This window comes from Coturnix japonica, chromosome 19 (genome assembly GCF_054131305.1).
Source record: "Coturnix japonica strain WE chromosome 19, WE-NBRP24, whole genome shotgun sequence".
NCBI classification, from domain to species: domain Eukaryota; kingdom Metazoa; phylum Chordata; class Aves; order Galliformes; family Phasianidae; genus Coturnix; species Coturnix japonica.
Genome location: NC_140681.1, coordinates 10,786,600 through 10,803,339, shown reverse-complemented (window position 1 = coordinate 10,803,339; position 16,740 = coordinate 10,786,600). Strand labels below are relative to the sequence as shown.

The 16,740-nt window shown below is 47.1% G+C and overlaps 2 protein-coding genes across 4 annotated transcripts; one reads left to right on the top strand and one right to left on the bottom strand.

The window, feature by feature from the left end:
- Positions 1-2,763: 2,763 nt before the first annotated feature.
- Positions 2,764-11,793, bottom strand: PLAGL2 (PLAG1 like zinc finger 2). 3 transcript variants are annotated; one of them, XM_015881789.3, is made up of 4 exons: positions 11,733-11,793; positions 9,047-9,270; positions 7,411-7,805; positions 2,764-6,495 (listed from the first exon to the last, which is right to left on the bottom strand). In XM_015881789.3, exons 3-4 carry the CDS (start codon positions 7,671-7,673, stop codon positions 5,274-5,276), a joined length of 1,485 nt encoding a protein of 494 aa, XP_015737275.1. In that variant the 5' UTR covers positions 7,674-7,805; positions 9,047-9,270; positions 11,733-11,793; the 3' UTR covers positions 2,764-5,273. The 3 variants fall into 3 exon arrangements, with proteins under 3 accessions (XP_015737275.1, XP_015737274.1, XP_015737278.1); XM_015881788.3 differs by having other exon boundaries at positions 9,161-9,270; XM_015881792.3 differs by lacking the exon at positions 7,411-7,805 and having other exon boundaries at positions 9,161-9,270.
- Positions 11,794-11,855: 62 nt separating this feature from the next.
- Positions 11,856-16,637, top strand: POFUT1 (protein O-fucosyltransferase 1). Its single transcript, XM_015881793.3, has 7 exons — positions 11,856-11,998; positions 12,082-12,203; positions 12,615-12,797; positions 13,366-13,478; positions 14,052-14,244; positions 14,516-14,758; positions 15,274-16,637. Exons 1-7 carry the CDS (start codon positions 11,896-11,898, stop codon positions 15,460-15,462), a joined length of 1,146 nt encoding a protein of 381 aa, XP_015737279.2. The 5' UTR covers positions 11,856-11,895; the 3' UTR covers positions 15,463-16,637.
- Positions 16,638-16,740: the final 103 nt, after the last annotated feature.

The following is a 16,740-nucleotide window of genomic DNA, read 5'->3' as shown; positions in this document are numbered from 1 at the left end:
TCCCAATGGGGATCTTCACAGCTTCCACAGGTTTCCTCTGCGCCCACCTCGAGGGCAGAGATCTCTACTTTTTCTTGTCACTGTTGTTGAATATCCTCGTTCAAGTAAAACACCAGTACAAATATTACAAAACAAACTTTCTAAAAATAGTTGCTAGATATTAGGGACCCCTAGCACGAAAAAAAGCCAAGGCTCAGGCACTCAGTAGGGCGAGGAGGAGGTGTGAGCTCAGGACTGGCTTCCACCAGTACTGCATTGTGCACCAGCCCGGAGCAGGGGGTGCTGGGGAGCAGCAGCTCTGGTCACACAGGGATGGGCTGTGTGGGCCTGTTGACCTGGGCTTGTGCTGAGCTCTCCCTGTCCATTAGGTTTTTGCACAGCTTTCTCTTTGTTGTCTTGGTACATTCACCATCAGACCTGGTTGTCTACTTGCATAGTAGTTCCAAAGAATGACAGAATATGTGAAGCAGATGGTGAGAATGAAGGGGAAGGTAACAGTTAAAGCGGGGTGCGTGTTAACAAGATGTTTTCTGAGGATCATTTCCCTAACTAAAAATGAAGAACTGATGTATCTAATAGTCCAAATTCCACATTACTTTCTTTTGCAGTGCCTTGTCACAGTGACCCCCCAGTACACAGAAGGTACCCCGGTGTCACTGGGTGTGCATGCTGGATTTGAGCACTAGTGGGAAGCACTGGGGAAGACCTGGCTTCAGCCACGAGCACACAGTGCAGAGCATGCAAACTACCTGTGCACGTAAGAAGCAAATCATGCTTCCAATAGGAAATCAAAGCTAAACCTCAGGTGCAGATGTGCAGAACATGATCTGTTATGGACATCAGAAAAACCAGATTCAAGAAGAATTCTATTTGAGCTGCTTCTGAAGCATCTGGTGAGCGCTCGGTGTGGGAATGGCAGTCTGCTGGGCAATGCCCTGGGAGAAGACTTCCTACATGCAGGTCCAGAATGCTTGAGGTACGTTGAAGGGCTCCTAAGCAGCCTGCTTATCTGTGAGGCAAGCACGTGGCAGCTGAGGGAGCAGTACAAATGAGCTGAGTGTGACAGAAAGCAGCACCTTCTGGGTAAAGATGGAAGCCTGGAAAGTCTTAATGGAGTGGTTCTGTTTGAGCTGTTCTGCCTGGGTTCGTGCACTTTGCCTTTTGTAGTGGCAGAGCATCTTAATGGGCTCAAGTAATTAACTGAGAAATAGGCACCCAAGGGAGAATCGAGTGAGCCTGAGTAGCTGATTAGAGAGAAGCCAGAAGGTAGCGGTGATGGGGAGGGAGTCTTTGAAGATTTCTTCTTAAAAATCTGAACTGTAAGAAGCAGAAACTGCCTCTGTGGGATGATTCTTTGCAGACAGCAAAGGCGAAGCAATGTCGCAGAAAGGGAATGGGGATTTTTGTATTTATTTTCAGTGAACTGCAAGAAATCTCCCAAGCAGCTGCTGTTCACCTGTCAGCAAGGAAGGAATTAAGGAACAAAGAGCTGAGATCATCCATCTGCCAGAAGGGAAGGAGGGATTCCCATCCAAGTGACGTTTTCAACAGCAGGGCTCAAGAGCAGGCACTGATGTGAGCCAGCTGAGCGGGATCTGTCAGAACAACAAATGTAGGTATTCTATCAAGTGAAACTCACTGGAAATAACTGCAAGTTAATGCGTTTGTTCCTTCATACAAATGGGTTTTGAGCAAGCTTTAATTCCATAGGGAAAAGCTCTTTGGACTCTCACACAGCTCCAGAAATGTAAGCCTGGGAAGGACTGGCAAGGTGAGTGCCAGTGTTGCTGTGGATGGGGCTCACCTGGCATGAGCAAAAGGCATCCTTGTTTTAGTGGGATGTTACATCCTCATCTTTTTGATAATTTAGGGAGATTCTGATCAACAAATGTTGCTTAGGTTGTGTCCTGTCATTTCCTGGACTTATGCTCTATATACTGGCTATCCGCACAGTCTTGAACCTTCAAGTTAGCCACACTTCCAAGCGTTTCTAAGCCTTTCTGCCCAATTATTCACTGTAGTTGCTTCCCTTGGGCTCAGTCTGATGACACCTTTCTAATACAAATGTGCCTACAATAAAGAGCTTTGCTGTCACACCTCAGTGTAAAAACTCAGCTGAGCTTGCTGTCTCCTGTATTCATTTAGCCTCTTTGAAATTAGCTTCAAAAACTCTTCCATCAAAGTATTTTGTCCCTCCCAGGATGGCTCCATCTGTCTGTCCTGGCTGACTTGCAGTGATATCCAGCCCCAGTAGCATAATGAATGCTGTACCCTCACACACAGATCTCTGTGCATACACAGGACAATTTTGCAGGCTGTGCTGCAACACTCAACATTGCATCCTATCTACAAACAGCACCGGTTTGTCTGAGCTGATGTTTGCTGACTTTTCTGGTAGTTCAGTGGACACTTCCAAGTGAGTTTAGATTCCAAAGTGGTGTATCTTAGAAGCCTGAAGTTGTTTTCTTACAGATCAGTTATAAGTTGCCCACTGATTTGCTTCAGGAAATCATGTTTGTGTGCTTAGCATTCCAAATGGAAGCAGCCTGTTATTTCAGAATGGCTGACAAACTCCTTACAAGTGCTAGTCTCTGTTGTGGAACAGAAACTGAATCCGGCTTCCAGTGCAAACACTTGCTATCGCCTTGAGCATGCTGTCTGCAAAAGTGCTCCCTTTGCTGCTGTCAGGTTTGATTTAACTCACAAACGTTATTGCAAGTCCACTTGCTGGAGGAGCTGTGCAAAGCAAACCACACGTGCAACTAATAGTGAAACGAGTTCCATTTATTCTTTGACAGACTACTGGTAGGAGGAAGATGCCTGGCTCTGAGCTCCACTACAGCTGCTAAAAGAATTCCAGTGATGACATCTGTTCGGAGTACAATGCAGGCAGAAAGCAAGAAGGCCAGAAAGGAAAGAAGGTGTGCAATGGCATTGCATAAATCTGACAGCCCTTGCTGTAAGTGATGCGTTCTGACCATTTATTTCTCTTAAAACTGAAGACGGGGTTAAGGCTTGTATATCATTGGGAACACTGTGAAACTCTTTAATTTGCAAGGAGAAAAGCAATAGAAAATGGGGCTGAGGTATTCAGTGATGGTAAACAGAAGACTGCTGCGATGCCCTATTTACCTTTTCTGTGATAGAGAACAAGAAGGCACTCATTGAACTTGGAAAGGCAACATTTTACAGAGGAGAAAGGGAAGGACTGCATTAAACCCAGGGGGATCATTGCCACAGGATATTGCCGAGGTAAATAAATCTTATATTACATTTTGATACAGAAGTATTATTTGCAGCACTGCTGGCTAACCTAAAACAACTGATCTATGTTTTGGAGAATCAATGGATCACTACAAAGTCATTCTGGGAAGAATTACTAAACTAAAATTTAAAAATAAAAATAAAATTCTTCAGTAAAATGGAAGGGGACAAGCCCATAAGCACAGGCAGGCTGTGGGATCGGTGGCTCAGCAAAAGGTAACGTGCGTTGACTGAAATGGATGCTCTGGGGAGGTGAGCAAGGACGGTATGTGGCTTTACTGAAAGAGCTAACAGAGTAGAGGTAGATTTTGCATTTCCTAGATTTATAGAGAACCATACTGACAGATTTCCTGGCTGATATTGGCCTACAGTGGTTCCTGCATACTGAGGTATGAAGATCCATGTGTCTGTAACCAGAAACAGGTACTAACATCCAGCGAGAATGACATCCATGTGTTACATCCTTCAATGCCGGTGCCCAGGAAAGTGAGAGCAGGGGACTATACAGATGCTAATGACACCCAGCAGCTTGCTGATGCTTGGCTGCACAGCCCTCCAGCTCAGTAGGTAGCGAAGGATTTGGGAGGTAGGACTGGGAGCGGAGGAAACAGGACTAGATTTCTAGAGGCAAGGCTTAAGCAGAGAACATAAAGGCCAGTGGGACCAAATTCTAAGTTAAACAGTGATTGCAGGCCTAAGCCTTCAGCATTTGTTAGAACTTAGTGTTGGGAAAAGTGCTTCAAATACAGTGACGGGTGTAAATGAAGCTGGGACCAAATTTTCCTCCCAATTCCTAGATGTCTTCACGCTAGGACAGGTTGAAAAAATAACAAACATGCATCTCTTGAGACTGCTTCATGAGTAAGCCAAAAGGTACTGACCTCGCTGAATGGTTGTGGTTCATAAAAACAAAGCAAACCTAGGGGCTTGAAGCTTGTTCTCTTCCCTGCCCGGTAGGACAAGACTTGAAGCTGCTGGCCCCTACCTCGTAGCCCAGCCTTTTCTCATGCTTTGGTTTCCAAAATAGATGTACAATCTGTTTGCCTGTAGGAGATATTTAAAAGGGCTCTATACGTACACCACAAACATAAGCTAAGTTCTGCAAGCTGCTCCATCCCCTTGACACGTGGATAGTCAGAGAAAATATGCAGGAAGCTGCTGCCTACAGTGGCAGAGGCTGAAGTGGTCCAAAAAGCAATGCATTTCCCCATGGGGGAAAAATGTGATAAGTGAAGAGAAATCAGTGCAACCTGACTTCGTCATGTAAACAGTGTTCTAGCTACACCAGATATAAGGCCAGTGTATTCTGGTGTCTCCTATTTTTGTAACGGTGGAAACAGAACTGTGTTGTGTAAACAATGTTCACTGTATTGAGTTTAACCTAAAGGCTCCGCCAAGAAGAATGAGGTGACCTGTCTGAACTCTGTATGTAAACGGTCTTTTGTTTAACACTGATGTGGAGTCATCTGTATTCGGTGGAGTAAGCTGCATTGGGTGAGAGGATGAGAGGTAGTGGGGAAGAACAGCTTCTTCCCCGCTGGCTTCATACAGAGTGGGTATCCTGACTTCTCCTTCTCCATGTGAAGGTATTAGCTGCTTTGCCAGAAGAGCAGTGTGATAACATGAAATGGAAGCTGGACTCTTCAAACGTTTCGCCCGAGATGAAAGTCTCCACTCCTTCTCAGGGACAGTCCCTTCCCAAAGAGGAACATAGATCCAGGATCTCAGGGAAGGTCAGTGCTAAGTGTGGCTCCTGATTCACAGATTTAAAAATTAGATAAAATATATCCAGTCTATTTGATGAAAACTTTTCTCTGTACAGGACTGAGACTGGCATGGAAATTTCTGCTGTTTAAGTCTTACAAGTGCTCCTGCCAGAGATCAGAAACCTCCTGTCTGAATCAGCTTTGCAAAGCTTTCAGACCCCAAAGGGAAGTAAGAGTTGTGCGTTTTTAAGGCTCTCCACAGAAGGGTGACTGAAAGAGCTGTTCTCCAGTGCTATGTTCAGCTTATTGGAATGCCTGGTGGAAACGTGGCAGCGTGGTTGTGCTCAAGCTTGAGGTGAAGACGGGGGGCAGCGAGTGAAGGGGCCCAAAGTTCAGTGAGGCCCCGGTTCCAGGAGATTCTTGAGGTTGATGTTGCAAAGTGGAAAGCAGTGGCTGTGTCTCCCCCTGTGAGTAGCCCATGACCAATCCCCCTGAAGATACAGGTGGATTGCAAGGAGGAAGATTTAGGGGGAGGAAGCCAAGAAGATGAGAAAAGTCCATGTTAGCAGCACAGAGAGCCTCTGAAAGGTTAGCAGGGCTCTTGGAAAGCAAAGCCTCATCCAGAGGAGGTGGCTGAGGCGAAGAGGACTGAGGCTCACCAGACGAGAGAGACAGGCTGCCAGGGAAGTCTGACAAAAAGCTGTCCACCTCTACTTTGGGTAGTTTCTCAGGCAAATATGAGGTAGATCCAAGCTGATACTTTGGAGGAGGTTGTGGTGGGGAAGAGATAGGAGAAGACGATTCCAGAGGATAACTCATTCCCATTGGAAGAGAATTGGGAACCAAAGAATGGGGCATCCCTGAGCTTGGCATGGTTTGGAGATGCGTACTGTACATGCCCACAGGCAACATGCCAGGGAAGCTCTTACCACCTATCATGTCTCTGGATGCCATACACAGGACGGGACTCAGCTCTTCTTTTACCGCTACAGATGAGCTGCAGCTTAGAAGACCCAGCATGTCAACTGGTTCTGTCTTAATCTTCAGCAGTTCCTGGGAGTGGCTTTTCTTCATGTGCCTGGTCAGATGATCCTTCCGCCCAAACCTCTGAGCACAGTACTGGCACAGGAAGTCCTTCCGCCCTGTGTGCACTACCAAGTGTCTCCGTACATCCTTCCGGGTGTAGAAACGTCTGTCGCAGTGGTCACACGGATGCTTCTTTTCCTTTGCTCCACCAGAAGCTCGTCTAGAATGAGCTTTGAGGTGCTCCAGCAGGACTTGGGTACTTTCAAACGTCTGGAGGCACACCTTGCAGCTGAGATCGCCGCTGGCGGCAGCGTGCATGGCCAGATGTCGCCTGAAGCCGAGCTTTGTGTTGTAGTTCTTGCCACACTCAGGACAGTGGAGGGCCTCCTTGTTGGGATCGTGGGTCTGCAGGTGGTTGCGAAGGTGATCTTTCCGGTGGAACATCTTCTCACAGTACATACACTGATGAGGCTTCTGAGCAGAGTGAGTGGCCATATGCCTTTTGGGAGAAAAGCGGGAAAGTTTAGACTAGTGTCCAACCCCTAAGAGAACATGTGCTACTTTTTCAAAGTGTTCCACATGTTCTATGCTTTATTCCATAAAAATCCCAGCTGGCGTTTTAACTCTACTAACCGATGCAGAACTGGCAGCCTGGGCAGTAGGCACAGAAACACAGCATTTCAAGCACCAGTTAATTAGGCTGTCCCAGCAGTACCTGTCCTCCCTAGAAGGCATCAACTCTGCAGACAAACACTTCAGTTGCCTACTCAGTTCCTGTTCTTTACGTTGAGGCTATCAAAGGGGGAAATGACAACGAAAATTTATGACAAGAAGTGCTTGTTTGCTGATGAGTTGGTTTCATTTCATCAGGAAGCATCAGACTGTGTCGCTGTCTGTTGACAGCTAATATGGGCTGATTTTTATCTTAGTATCTTATACTGTCTGACACCGTGGTTCATCTAATCTTCAAGTTCCTAGTGGAACTTTAATTGTTCTATCTACTATTCCAGTGCATAAATGGGAGCTCTACTTCTTCATGCTGGAGCAATAGTGCCATAGAAATATTTCTGTGACTAAAGTTACAAAGATAGGGCTTAACAAATATGAATGCAATCTTTAATTATCATTTTGTTTTTTAATCTGTGAACCTCACTTTTTGCCTCAAATTCCTCCTTAGTAAAAGAGAAAACATCTTGAGCTCAGGATAAACTATTATCTGAAGTACTCTGCAAGGTGCCAGAAGAGATGCCAAGTATGGTAATGTCTGGGACTCAGCTGCTTTGCAAGGTAACAAGGGCATTCCCCCTCCTCCACCTTCTCAGAAATTCAATAAAAAAAAAACACGATGGAGGGGTTTTCCCCTCTCTTCTGGTAGAGGAGCACTGTTCTGCAGAGGCACTCAGCAGTTACCTACCTATACAACTTGTACTTAGAAGCAAAGGCTTTGCCACAGTGCAGCTGGGGGCAGTTGTACGGTTTCTGCTCAGTATGAGAAAGTGTGTGAGTTCTCAGCTTGTCCACATTAGTGAAGGAGGTCTCTGATATTTCACATTGGCATTTTCCCTGACTTTCAGTCTCTTCACCTCTTGGCCTGGGAACTAATTTCCAGCCTGTCTCATCCTCCTCCTGCTTTGCATCTTGAATCCAGTTGGGAACACTGGGAAAAAATGCCGTCATGGCAGGCCTAGTACGACGTGGCCATGTCAAGCATAACTTGAGCCTGCAGATGTCTCCCTGTGATGTTGTCTGGGTGCAGTTTCCGTTGGAACCCTCAGTGACCAAACTGCTTTAACAGCAAAATGTCATCATCTGGAATCACAGAAGAGTTGGTATTAAGGCTCTGCATCTTCCACCTGAGCACACAAACACAGGTGAGCATTCAACAAGCACAGTAAACATGTGAAGACACTCGTGCTGCATGTTCACAGACTTGGGAAACTCACATCTCCAGAATGCATGTGGTTCTTTTCCCCCTTAGCCCTTATTTCACTTCCCTGAATAAAATCACCTTAAGCTTCTATGAATAATGTTTTTGCAACTACCAACAGCCAGTGTTACTTGCTGCATGCGTTCTGTCCTGAAATAAGTGGGTGTCTCCCTGTGCCTCTAAATACCCCCACCTTTCCCAGATCTTTTGTGGATTTCTTCTCATCTATTTCTATGTTCTTTGTAGTCTGTTTTCCCTTCCTCTTGACCTCTGCTCACATGGAATTCCTTTCTAAAACCTCCCTAAGGACCCAAGGTATGTATATATTGTTTTTCATCCTACCAGCCTGTTGCACTAGTAAGACCATCTCCAAGCAAACCAACCACACCACACATGGGTTAACCAGGCTGTGGAAGAAAACTTGCTACTACCAGCAACATCACACCTTTTTCAGGAAGACAGAAAATGCAACTTCTGAGAGTGCTATTAGTCACTGTGCTTTCTGTTTTCTATCGTAGGGTAAATTTTCCCTCACTGAATTACCCTTTCTGTTGTTCTTCGGTTGTGTTTGTCTCGTCAGTAGAGCGCTGCGTTTCTGTTTTGTTCTACCAGCACCTATACCAGTAAGCAGTTAGCTGGAATAAAAACCTCAGAAAAGATCTCTTTCACTGAATTTAGCTGCCTAAGAAACTCTTCTTAAAATAGCATCAAACCCTCAAGCTCTTTCTTACTCCATGATTGCTTCAGAAGGAGGAACTTCCTGCCCGTACATCAGCGTGAGTGCCAGTTGTGGGCAGGATGTGCAACTGTGAGGGAACTAACCAACCCCCACTAAGAAAGTGCACCAGTGAACGTTATAAATAGCTGAAATAACAATAACGGTAGCTACACAATCAATCACAACACCATGAGTGTCTCCCACGGGGTGGAAAACACCGGGAAATGGGATGACTCTAAGACAATGTGTCACTAAGCATGAGGATTGGAAATGTCTGTTAAGAATGGAATTCAGCTTTGTGCAAGTAGAACCTACACAGGCAGAGCACAATTAAAAAAAAAAGGGACGGGAATTGCTGAAGTATTATTTCGATATAAGCCAGTGTGATATGACAGCTGCTCCTACCCTTCAAGCTGCACAAATCCTGTGTTTCAGGGCGGTCTTGATTCATGGGTGTCTGAGACTACAAATATTTCACCTCTTATGGGATGGGTGCTGGAAAAGATAAATGCTTTCTACCTCCTGTGTCAGAGCTGCACACACATTCCAAGAGCCTCGGTCATTTTCTTCAGGTATTTACTTCTTTCCCTCTGAACAAGCTCAGCCATCTGTGCTGGTTTCAGAGCTACCTGAATGAAGACAAAAGTTGAACAGTGCTGTCTTTAATAGTAAGGCACACGAGCTATTTATTGCTCTCAGAGCAGAAACCCAAATAGACACAAGTTAAGTCACAATAATCTCTGAAATTGATTACTGTAAAATTTCATTAACTTGTCTTTAGAATAGTGAGGTTTTAGCAAGACAAAAGGACTCTGCCTGTTTGAGTTTGTTTCTGATTCTAATTCTAAAGTCACGCCATAAAACACCCTGACAGCTGCAGAATAAGAAAAACAGAACAAAACGAGGGGCTTCCACGCTCTCAGTGAACTCAGTTGCAACTTGGTTCATCTAATAGTAACAGCAGAAACATAGCGACACAGATCTTCTGAAGGTTAACAACGTAGCTCATGCTTGGCTAGAAAACTATTTTGTATTCAAAGTGTGTTTCCAATGTGCTCACAATTGATTCTAATGCTGTATCCACTAGGGAAACAGTCACCACAGAGCAGAAACACTTCACCTCCACTTCTTCTGAGTATCTTTCAGCACACAGCTTCGGTACCAGCACTGAAGAAACTTTTTATCCATACAAATTAATTGTAGCCTATGCAGCTCCTGAAATCTCCGATAGGATGAGTACAGAGAACTGCCACCACCAGGTGAATCTTTCCTATGTTTCAGTTGTACAGAGGTTGAGAAGTTGTCAGGTTCAACGAAAGACGTCCACATGAGGACTGGACTCCCACAAGCTGTCAGCTCACATGGCATATTTCATTACTACCTGCGTCAGCTTTGTGTAAATTTAAGAAAGTCCCTGGCATAAAATCCTTTGCCTGCTTTGACAGTTTTTTCCACTCATTACACCTCAAAAAGTGGTTGTGCCATATAGCACTGCTGCACAGCTTCTGCACCTGGACAGCCTTCCAGTGGCACAGGAGTGGGACCTGTGTAAAATAATAGGAAAAACTAAGAGGAGTCTGGATCAGGCTGAGCTGTGTCAGTCCCACTGCAGCAGATGGCAGAAGTAGGGAGGCCAGGACAATGGCCATGCCTGACGAGTCCCATGTTGGGTAGCTGCAGTTTCTCTTTTCTAGGGGGTTTGGTCATGTACAATGCACCAGAAAGACAACAGAGAACTACAATCCTGATGGAAGCTCAGCATCAGCCTGGAGCTGGAGCTCAGAGCAGCTCCTGGCAGAGGTGGCACCTGCCTGGCACAGGGGCACAGGCTCCATCCTTCCCCCACAATACAGTGACCATAACACTGCAGCATTGCTCCTCATACTGAAACAAAGCCACCCCCAGCCCCATTATAGCATTCTAACCGAGTTCAGCCCCAGCAAAGTGCTACTGCCAGACCTCACACTGTTGGTTTGATTTTTGTGTATCCTCTGTCGTTTTCCAACTTGGTTCTCACGTCAGTATCGTTGACCTGGCTGCAGTCCTTCAGTACCAGCTTTGCCAACACTACAGGCAGGTGTGAAAACCACTTTCTCACGCCTCACACACACAGAGCTGCTCTGCCCCTCTGCTTACAGCCACACATCCAATACAAACGGCACTGTGATCCCATGCCAACCCTTATTTCCTTGCAGTAAACAACTCTGGTTGCTCCACAATTTGCAAGCATAACTCAAGCTCCAACCTCAGCCTCACCTCTCTGCCTGACCCCGGCTGCACTTTGGACGTTCCCCTTGCACGTATACAAGGCTCCCTTTCAAATCACAGAATGAGCCGGGTTGGAAGGGACCTCAAGGATCATGTAGTTCCAACCCCCCTGCCTGGCAGGGCCACCAAACATACACCTTTACTACATCAGGTTGCCCAGGAGACCCCATAGATCCCAATAGAGACCCCATAGACCCCATAGATCAGGTTGCCCAGGGCCCCGTCCAACCTGGCCTTGAACACCTCCAAGGACGGGGCATCCACAACCTCCCTGTGCAGCCTGTTCCAGGGCCTGACCACTCTCCTAGTGAAGAACTTCCCCCTAACATCAATCTAAACCATCACCGGTTCTAAATCAAAGGGTTCTATGGCTCTATAACACCTGCAGCACCTCTCAGAGCCCCTTTGGCCACACAGGGTGTTTTTCCCTCTCCTCGGGCCGTTCCACCCCCCGAATCCCCATCGATCTCCCCACTGACAGCGCATACAGGGGACAGAAAAGACGAACCCATTCCGAACCGCGGGGAACCCCACACTCAAAATGGCTCCGTGGCGATGTATCCCCACAATCGCTATTTCCACTCATCCAGCTCCGATAAACGGAACGTCAACAGCCGGTATAGGGGAACAGCGGCACCGCCGGACCCCCCGAGCACCCCCCGCCCTATTGCAGGCCCCCTCCCCGTTTCCATGGCGCAGCGCTGACGGGAGGAGGGCCGGGCCTACGACCCCCCCTACCCCACTCACGTCCGTGTCTCTGAGGACTAACAAGGCCTCGGCCCTATCGCCGCCGCCATAAGCCGGTTCCTCTGCCCACACTCACCCCGTTCCCCCGGGTCCCGCCAGGCTCGGCTCCGGCCCAGGCCGCGGCGGCCCCATTGTGCGGGGCATTGTGGGAGTGACGTCACGAGCCCCACTTCCGGCCCGGTGGCGGTCGCTTCCGGTTAGAGCGCGCGGGGCATGACGGGACGGGGCAGCATCCCGCCATGGCCGCCATGGCTGCCATGGCCGCGCTCCTCATTGCGACGGTAACGGCGTCGGCGGGCAGCTGGGACACAGCCGGCTACCTGCTGTACTGCCCGTGCATGGGTGAGGCCCTCCTACCGCCGCTGGGCCCGCTGCCGTGGTCCCGGTGAGGCTGAGGCCTGCTCTCCCTTCCTTCCCTTCCTCAGGCCGCTTCGGGAACCAGGCCGAGCACTTCCTGGGCGCTCTGGCCTTCGCACGAGCCCTCAACCGGACGTTGGCCGTGCCGCCATGGATCGAGTACCGGCACCACCGGCCGCCGTACACCAACGTGAGCCGGGATGGGGGCGGGCAGTGATGGGGGGCCAGGGGTTGGACGGGGCCATGGGCAACCGGATCTATGGGGTCTCTATGGGGATCTCTGGGGTCTCTATGGGGCATATGGGGTCTCTATGGGGATCTCTGGGGCCTGTGGGGTCTCTGTGGGGATCTATGGGGTCTATTGAGTCTCTATGGGGATCTATAGGGCCTATGGGGTCTCTGTGGGGATTTATGGGGTCTCTATGGGGATCTATGGGGTCTCTATGGGGATCTATGGGGTCTCCTGGGCAACCTGATGTAGTAAAGGTGTATGTTTGGTGGCCCTGCCAGGCAGGGGGGTTGGAACTACATGATCCTTGAGGTCCCTTCCAACCTGGCTCATTCTGTGGGGTCCCAGAGTGAAGCTGTCCTTGCCTTACAGCTGCACGTCCCGTATGAGGAGTACTTCAAGCTGGAGCCCATCCTGCAGTACCACCGTGTGCTTAGCCTGGAACAGTTCATGGAGCAGCTGGCACCGCAGCACTGGCCGCCCGGCAGGAGGGTGGCGTATTGCTTTGAGGCTGCGGCACAGAGGAGTGCTGACAAGAGCACCTGTCCCATGAAGGTGAGCTCCTTCTGCACCCCCACAGCATACCTGGACATTGCATCCTTCCAAAAGGAGCTGTTTCCTCCTGCTGGTTGTCGTTCATTTGCAAACATGGGAGCTGTCAGTCCCCAATCACTCTGTGCGCCTTCCTTTCACTGTGTGCCTTCCTGCCTTTCTTTGTCAGCCAACGCATGGGGTTCATGAAGGCTGGAAGTGTGAGATATGGCGCTTCAGAGTTGGTTATGATACTAAAGAGAAGAGATTTAGAACAAAAAAGCTTCTTTTCTGGTCCTTGCCTGTTCCCATATGTAGTACAATTATTCAACTATAAGTTGTAGAGCTGGCTCTTTAAAAGCAAGTCTGTGAACAGTGGTATTCTTTTTCTATTCAGTTACCTTTGCCTTACTTCTCTGATAACTTTATTTAGTGTTTCACCTTCTTCCTGTGCAGCCAATATGGGCACACAGGCTGCTGTATCACTTTGTGTTCTTCCAGTAACAGAGGAATTCTTTACTTTGCAGCCCTTGTTAGATCTGCCTTTTTGCCCTTTGCACGTACTGAGGAAACGCTTCTCTCTCCTTTGCAGGATGGAAACCCGTTTGGTCCATTCTGGGATCAGTTCAAAGTGGATTTTGATAAGTCTGAGCTCTTCAAGGGGATCTCCTTCAGTTCTGCGTACAGGGACCATTGGATCCAAAGGTAAAATGAAGCTGGAGAAGTGGGGGCTTCTTCTAGTCACTTTGTAGAGCCACCGTAATCTGGGGAAGAGATTGAAGTGATTATGTAGCAATATATTAAAAACATGAATACTTATTTTTCATAAATTATACATTGAATAGGCTCTTCCTGTGGGCATTAAATATGAGCTCTTTTGGGCTGATAGATTGCTGAGCTGTGCTGGTCATGAACTGTTTTGCTGCTTGCTTCGTGTTGACAGAGTCACAGGTGACTTTATGTCTGGGTGACATAATTGCTCTAGTCTGGGATGAAGACATAAGCTAGGTTATAACTCATTGCTGTCCTTTTGTCTGTCACATAGCACTATTTCATTTGTTACCAGGTATAAGGTGTTGGAGTTTTATGTCACTGTTCTGTTCATGTGGCAAAACAATGAGGATTCATCCTGTGTAAATTTAATATAAGAGATAATTTGTATCTCAGGGTGTTCACAGTTTCCATTCTGACCTTCACAAATTCAATTACACTGCTCTTTGTGCATAATTATGCATACAGAATTGCTATATTCTTGTATTCCTGTCTGTTTCCCCTTAGGTTTCCACCATCTGAGCACCCTGTACTTGCTTTACCTGGAGCTCCAGCCCAGTTTCCAGTCTTAGAGGAGCACCGGCCCCTCCATAAGTACATGGTGTGGTCCGATGAAATGGTGAAGAAAGGAGAAGCCTATATTCATTCTCTGCTGGTTAGGCCCTATGTAGGAATTCACCTGAGGATCGGCTCAGACTGGGTATGGTTCCTCTGTAAGGCTTGTTGCTGTAACCCATGCAATTGCTGTAGGTGGAGGTGACTAACGTTAAGCAGGAAATAAACCTTGAATAGGAAGTGCCCTTCTGGAGCCCGATTGTATCTACATTCAGCAGCTCACAGTGTCTGAGTGCTAGAAATGCTGCTTGGATCCCTCCTTCAGACAGATTGTAATGCTGCTGGCAGTGATGAGACACTCAGTAGTGTTTTCTTATGCTGTTTTCATTCAAACGTATTTTCTCTTCTTTCAACAGAAAAATGCTTGTAACATGTTAAAGGATGGGACAGCTGGATCTCACTTCATGGCTTCACCTCAGTGTGTGGGCTATGACCGCAGTACTGCTGTGCCCCTTACCATGGACATGTGCCTGCCAGACCTCAAAGAGATTAAACGTGCTCTTAAGGTCTGGGTGAAAAAGACAGAAGCCAAATCTGTTTATATTGCTACTGATTCTGAGCCCTACACAAAGGAAATACAGCAGTTCTTCCAAGGAAAGGTAAGTCTTCCAGAAATGGTCCAGCAAAAGTGTGTTGCTCCCACAGTTGTGTAAGAGATCTCCAGGGAAATAGGGTCTAATTCCAACAGATACACTAAGGTATGAAAGTAACCTGTTGTTGAAATACAATTCAAACTGCCTAGTGAGTGAGTGGAAAGATTGGGCAGAGGTTGTTGTGCTGGTTTTTCTTTCAGAGACTGAGGGGCAAAGTGTCCTGAAGCATTTGGAATGTTGTGCTAAAATGAACACCGATAACTTGCCACTCTAAGAACCTCAGCCTGTCTTCATACATTCTGGACTCCCATCTTAATTCTGTAGATTTTAAGGGAGAAATGCAAGATGTGATGAGCCATGTTTATTTCTAAGTGACCTTTGTCTGGTCATGGGTGAATTATAGGGCAACTTAGGGCAGAATCCACTTGTTTGTATTGTATATTCCTATTTCTACTATAATGCTAAGACATGTGGGTGGTAATAATAGTTGTCTAGATTCATTTACTTCTTTTTCTCCACAGATCAAAGTTGTCAGCTTGCAGCCAGAGGTGGCTCAGATCGATTTATATATTCTTGGCCAATCTGATCACTTCATTGGGAACTGTGTCTCTTCATTTACCGCGTTTGTAAAAAGAGAGCGTGATGTACATGGAAAACCCTCCTCATTTTTTGGCATGGATCACCCACCAAGGTTACGGGATGAATTCTGACCAAAAGAGGAACAGTCTCAATGGTTCTCAGGGCTCTGAGCCTGGTGAGGGACCCTGCTGGTGTTGACTGCTCTGTATGCAAGGCGTGTTTCCAACCCTTGGATACTCTGTACCATCACTCTTCTGTCTGCCTTCACTCCTGTGATACCAGACAGAAAAGAAATTTGAAGCCAAGTAGTTTATGGGAAACTGTAAACTATGTAGTTTTTAAGATGTAGTTTATATAGCTCTCCATCCTCTTTTTGGGGAGGTTTGCCAACGATTATGAAGAAGCTGCTCAAATTTCATTTTTTTTCCCCTCCCCCATTATTAATTGTATCTGGAAATGTCATTAAGCTTCTTATTGTCCACAACTGACCATAAGTTTCTTTTAAAGTGCAAGGTATATTCAGGAATATCATGATCCCTGTATAGGAGTGCAGGATGAAGCTTAAAACTGGAAATTATAAGGTCTGGGTTTTATTGAGTGCCACTAACTGGACTCACATCACCTCAGTACCTCCTTTTCCATTCCCTGTTAAGAGATGCAATACCCACTTACAGCAGTGCGGTGAGGAGCCTTTGTGGGGCGCAGTGATCTCAGTGATGCTGTGTTTACATGTGGCTGTTGTCCTTTCACTGGACGCAGATGGGAAATCTCTCCCAGCCAGGCAGAGGTTGGAGACGTAGGGCTTTGTAGCTGTTGGTAAAAGGTGGAGGTATGTGATAGAAGCAAAACTGTTTTTAGGTCAGAAGCTCCGAAGTAGCTGCCCTGTGGGTCGGTGTAAATCTTCCCTGAGTCTTTATTAATGGATTTTTATACTTTGTGAAGATAGTCCCTCTGACAGCACAATTCCTGGCTGTAGGGCTCATTCCCAGCATGGCAAACTGGGAACAAACAGCAACAAGAAAACGTGGGCATACAAGGAAATCCATTCAGCCCGGTGCAGCTCAGTGCTGGTCACCTGTTGTAACCCCAATTTGGCCAATGTGTTTCCTTAGCACCAGCCAAAGGATGGGATTCCCAGGGCTCGGCTTCACATGAGAGCCTGGTGTGAGAGGAAGATAAGAGAAGAGATAAACCCAAAGTGCTGCAGGGACACTGAGGTGCTCATTCCCAACCTCTGGGCCACGGGGCTGTTTTATAACAAACGTGTTATTTTTGTAATGATAATAAAATCTCGGTTTTGTACTCACTTGAATGGCACTCACCTCCTTTCTCCGGGTTTATCCGCTGCTCGGAGCTGTGGTACCGGGCCTTGTGTGGAGGGGCGGGAGCGTGTTGCTAAGGAAGTGAGC

Coding starts and splice junctions, on each gene's coding strand:
- PLAGL2 (XM_015881789.3), bottom strand. CDS start 7,673: ATGACGGCATTTTTTCCCAGTGTTCCCAACTGGATTCAAGATGCAAAG. Junction 6,496..7,410: donor TCTAAGTACAAGTTGTATAG/GTAGGTAACTGC, acceptor TTCTCCCAAAAG/GCATATGGCCACTCACTCTG.
- POFUT1 (XM_015881793.3), top strand. CDS start 11,896: ATGGCCGCCATGGCTGCCATGGCCGCGCTCCTCATTGCGACGGTAACG. Junction 12,798..13,365: donor AGAGCACCTGTCCCATGAAG/GTGAGCTCCTTC, acceptor TCTCCTTTGCAG/GATGGAAACCCGTTTGGTCC. Junction 13,479..14,051: donor AGGGACCATTGGATCCAAAG/GTAAAATGAAGC, acceptor GTTTCCCCTTAG/GTTTCCACCATCTGAGCACC.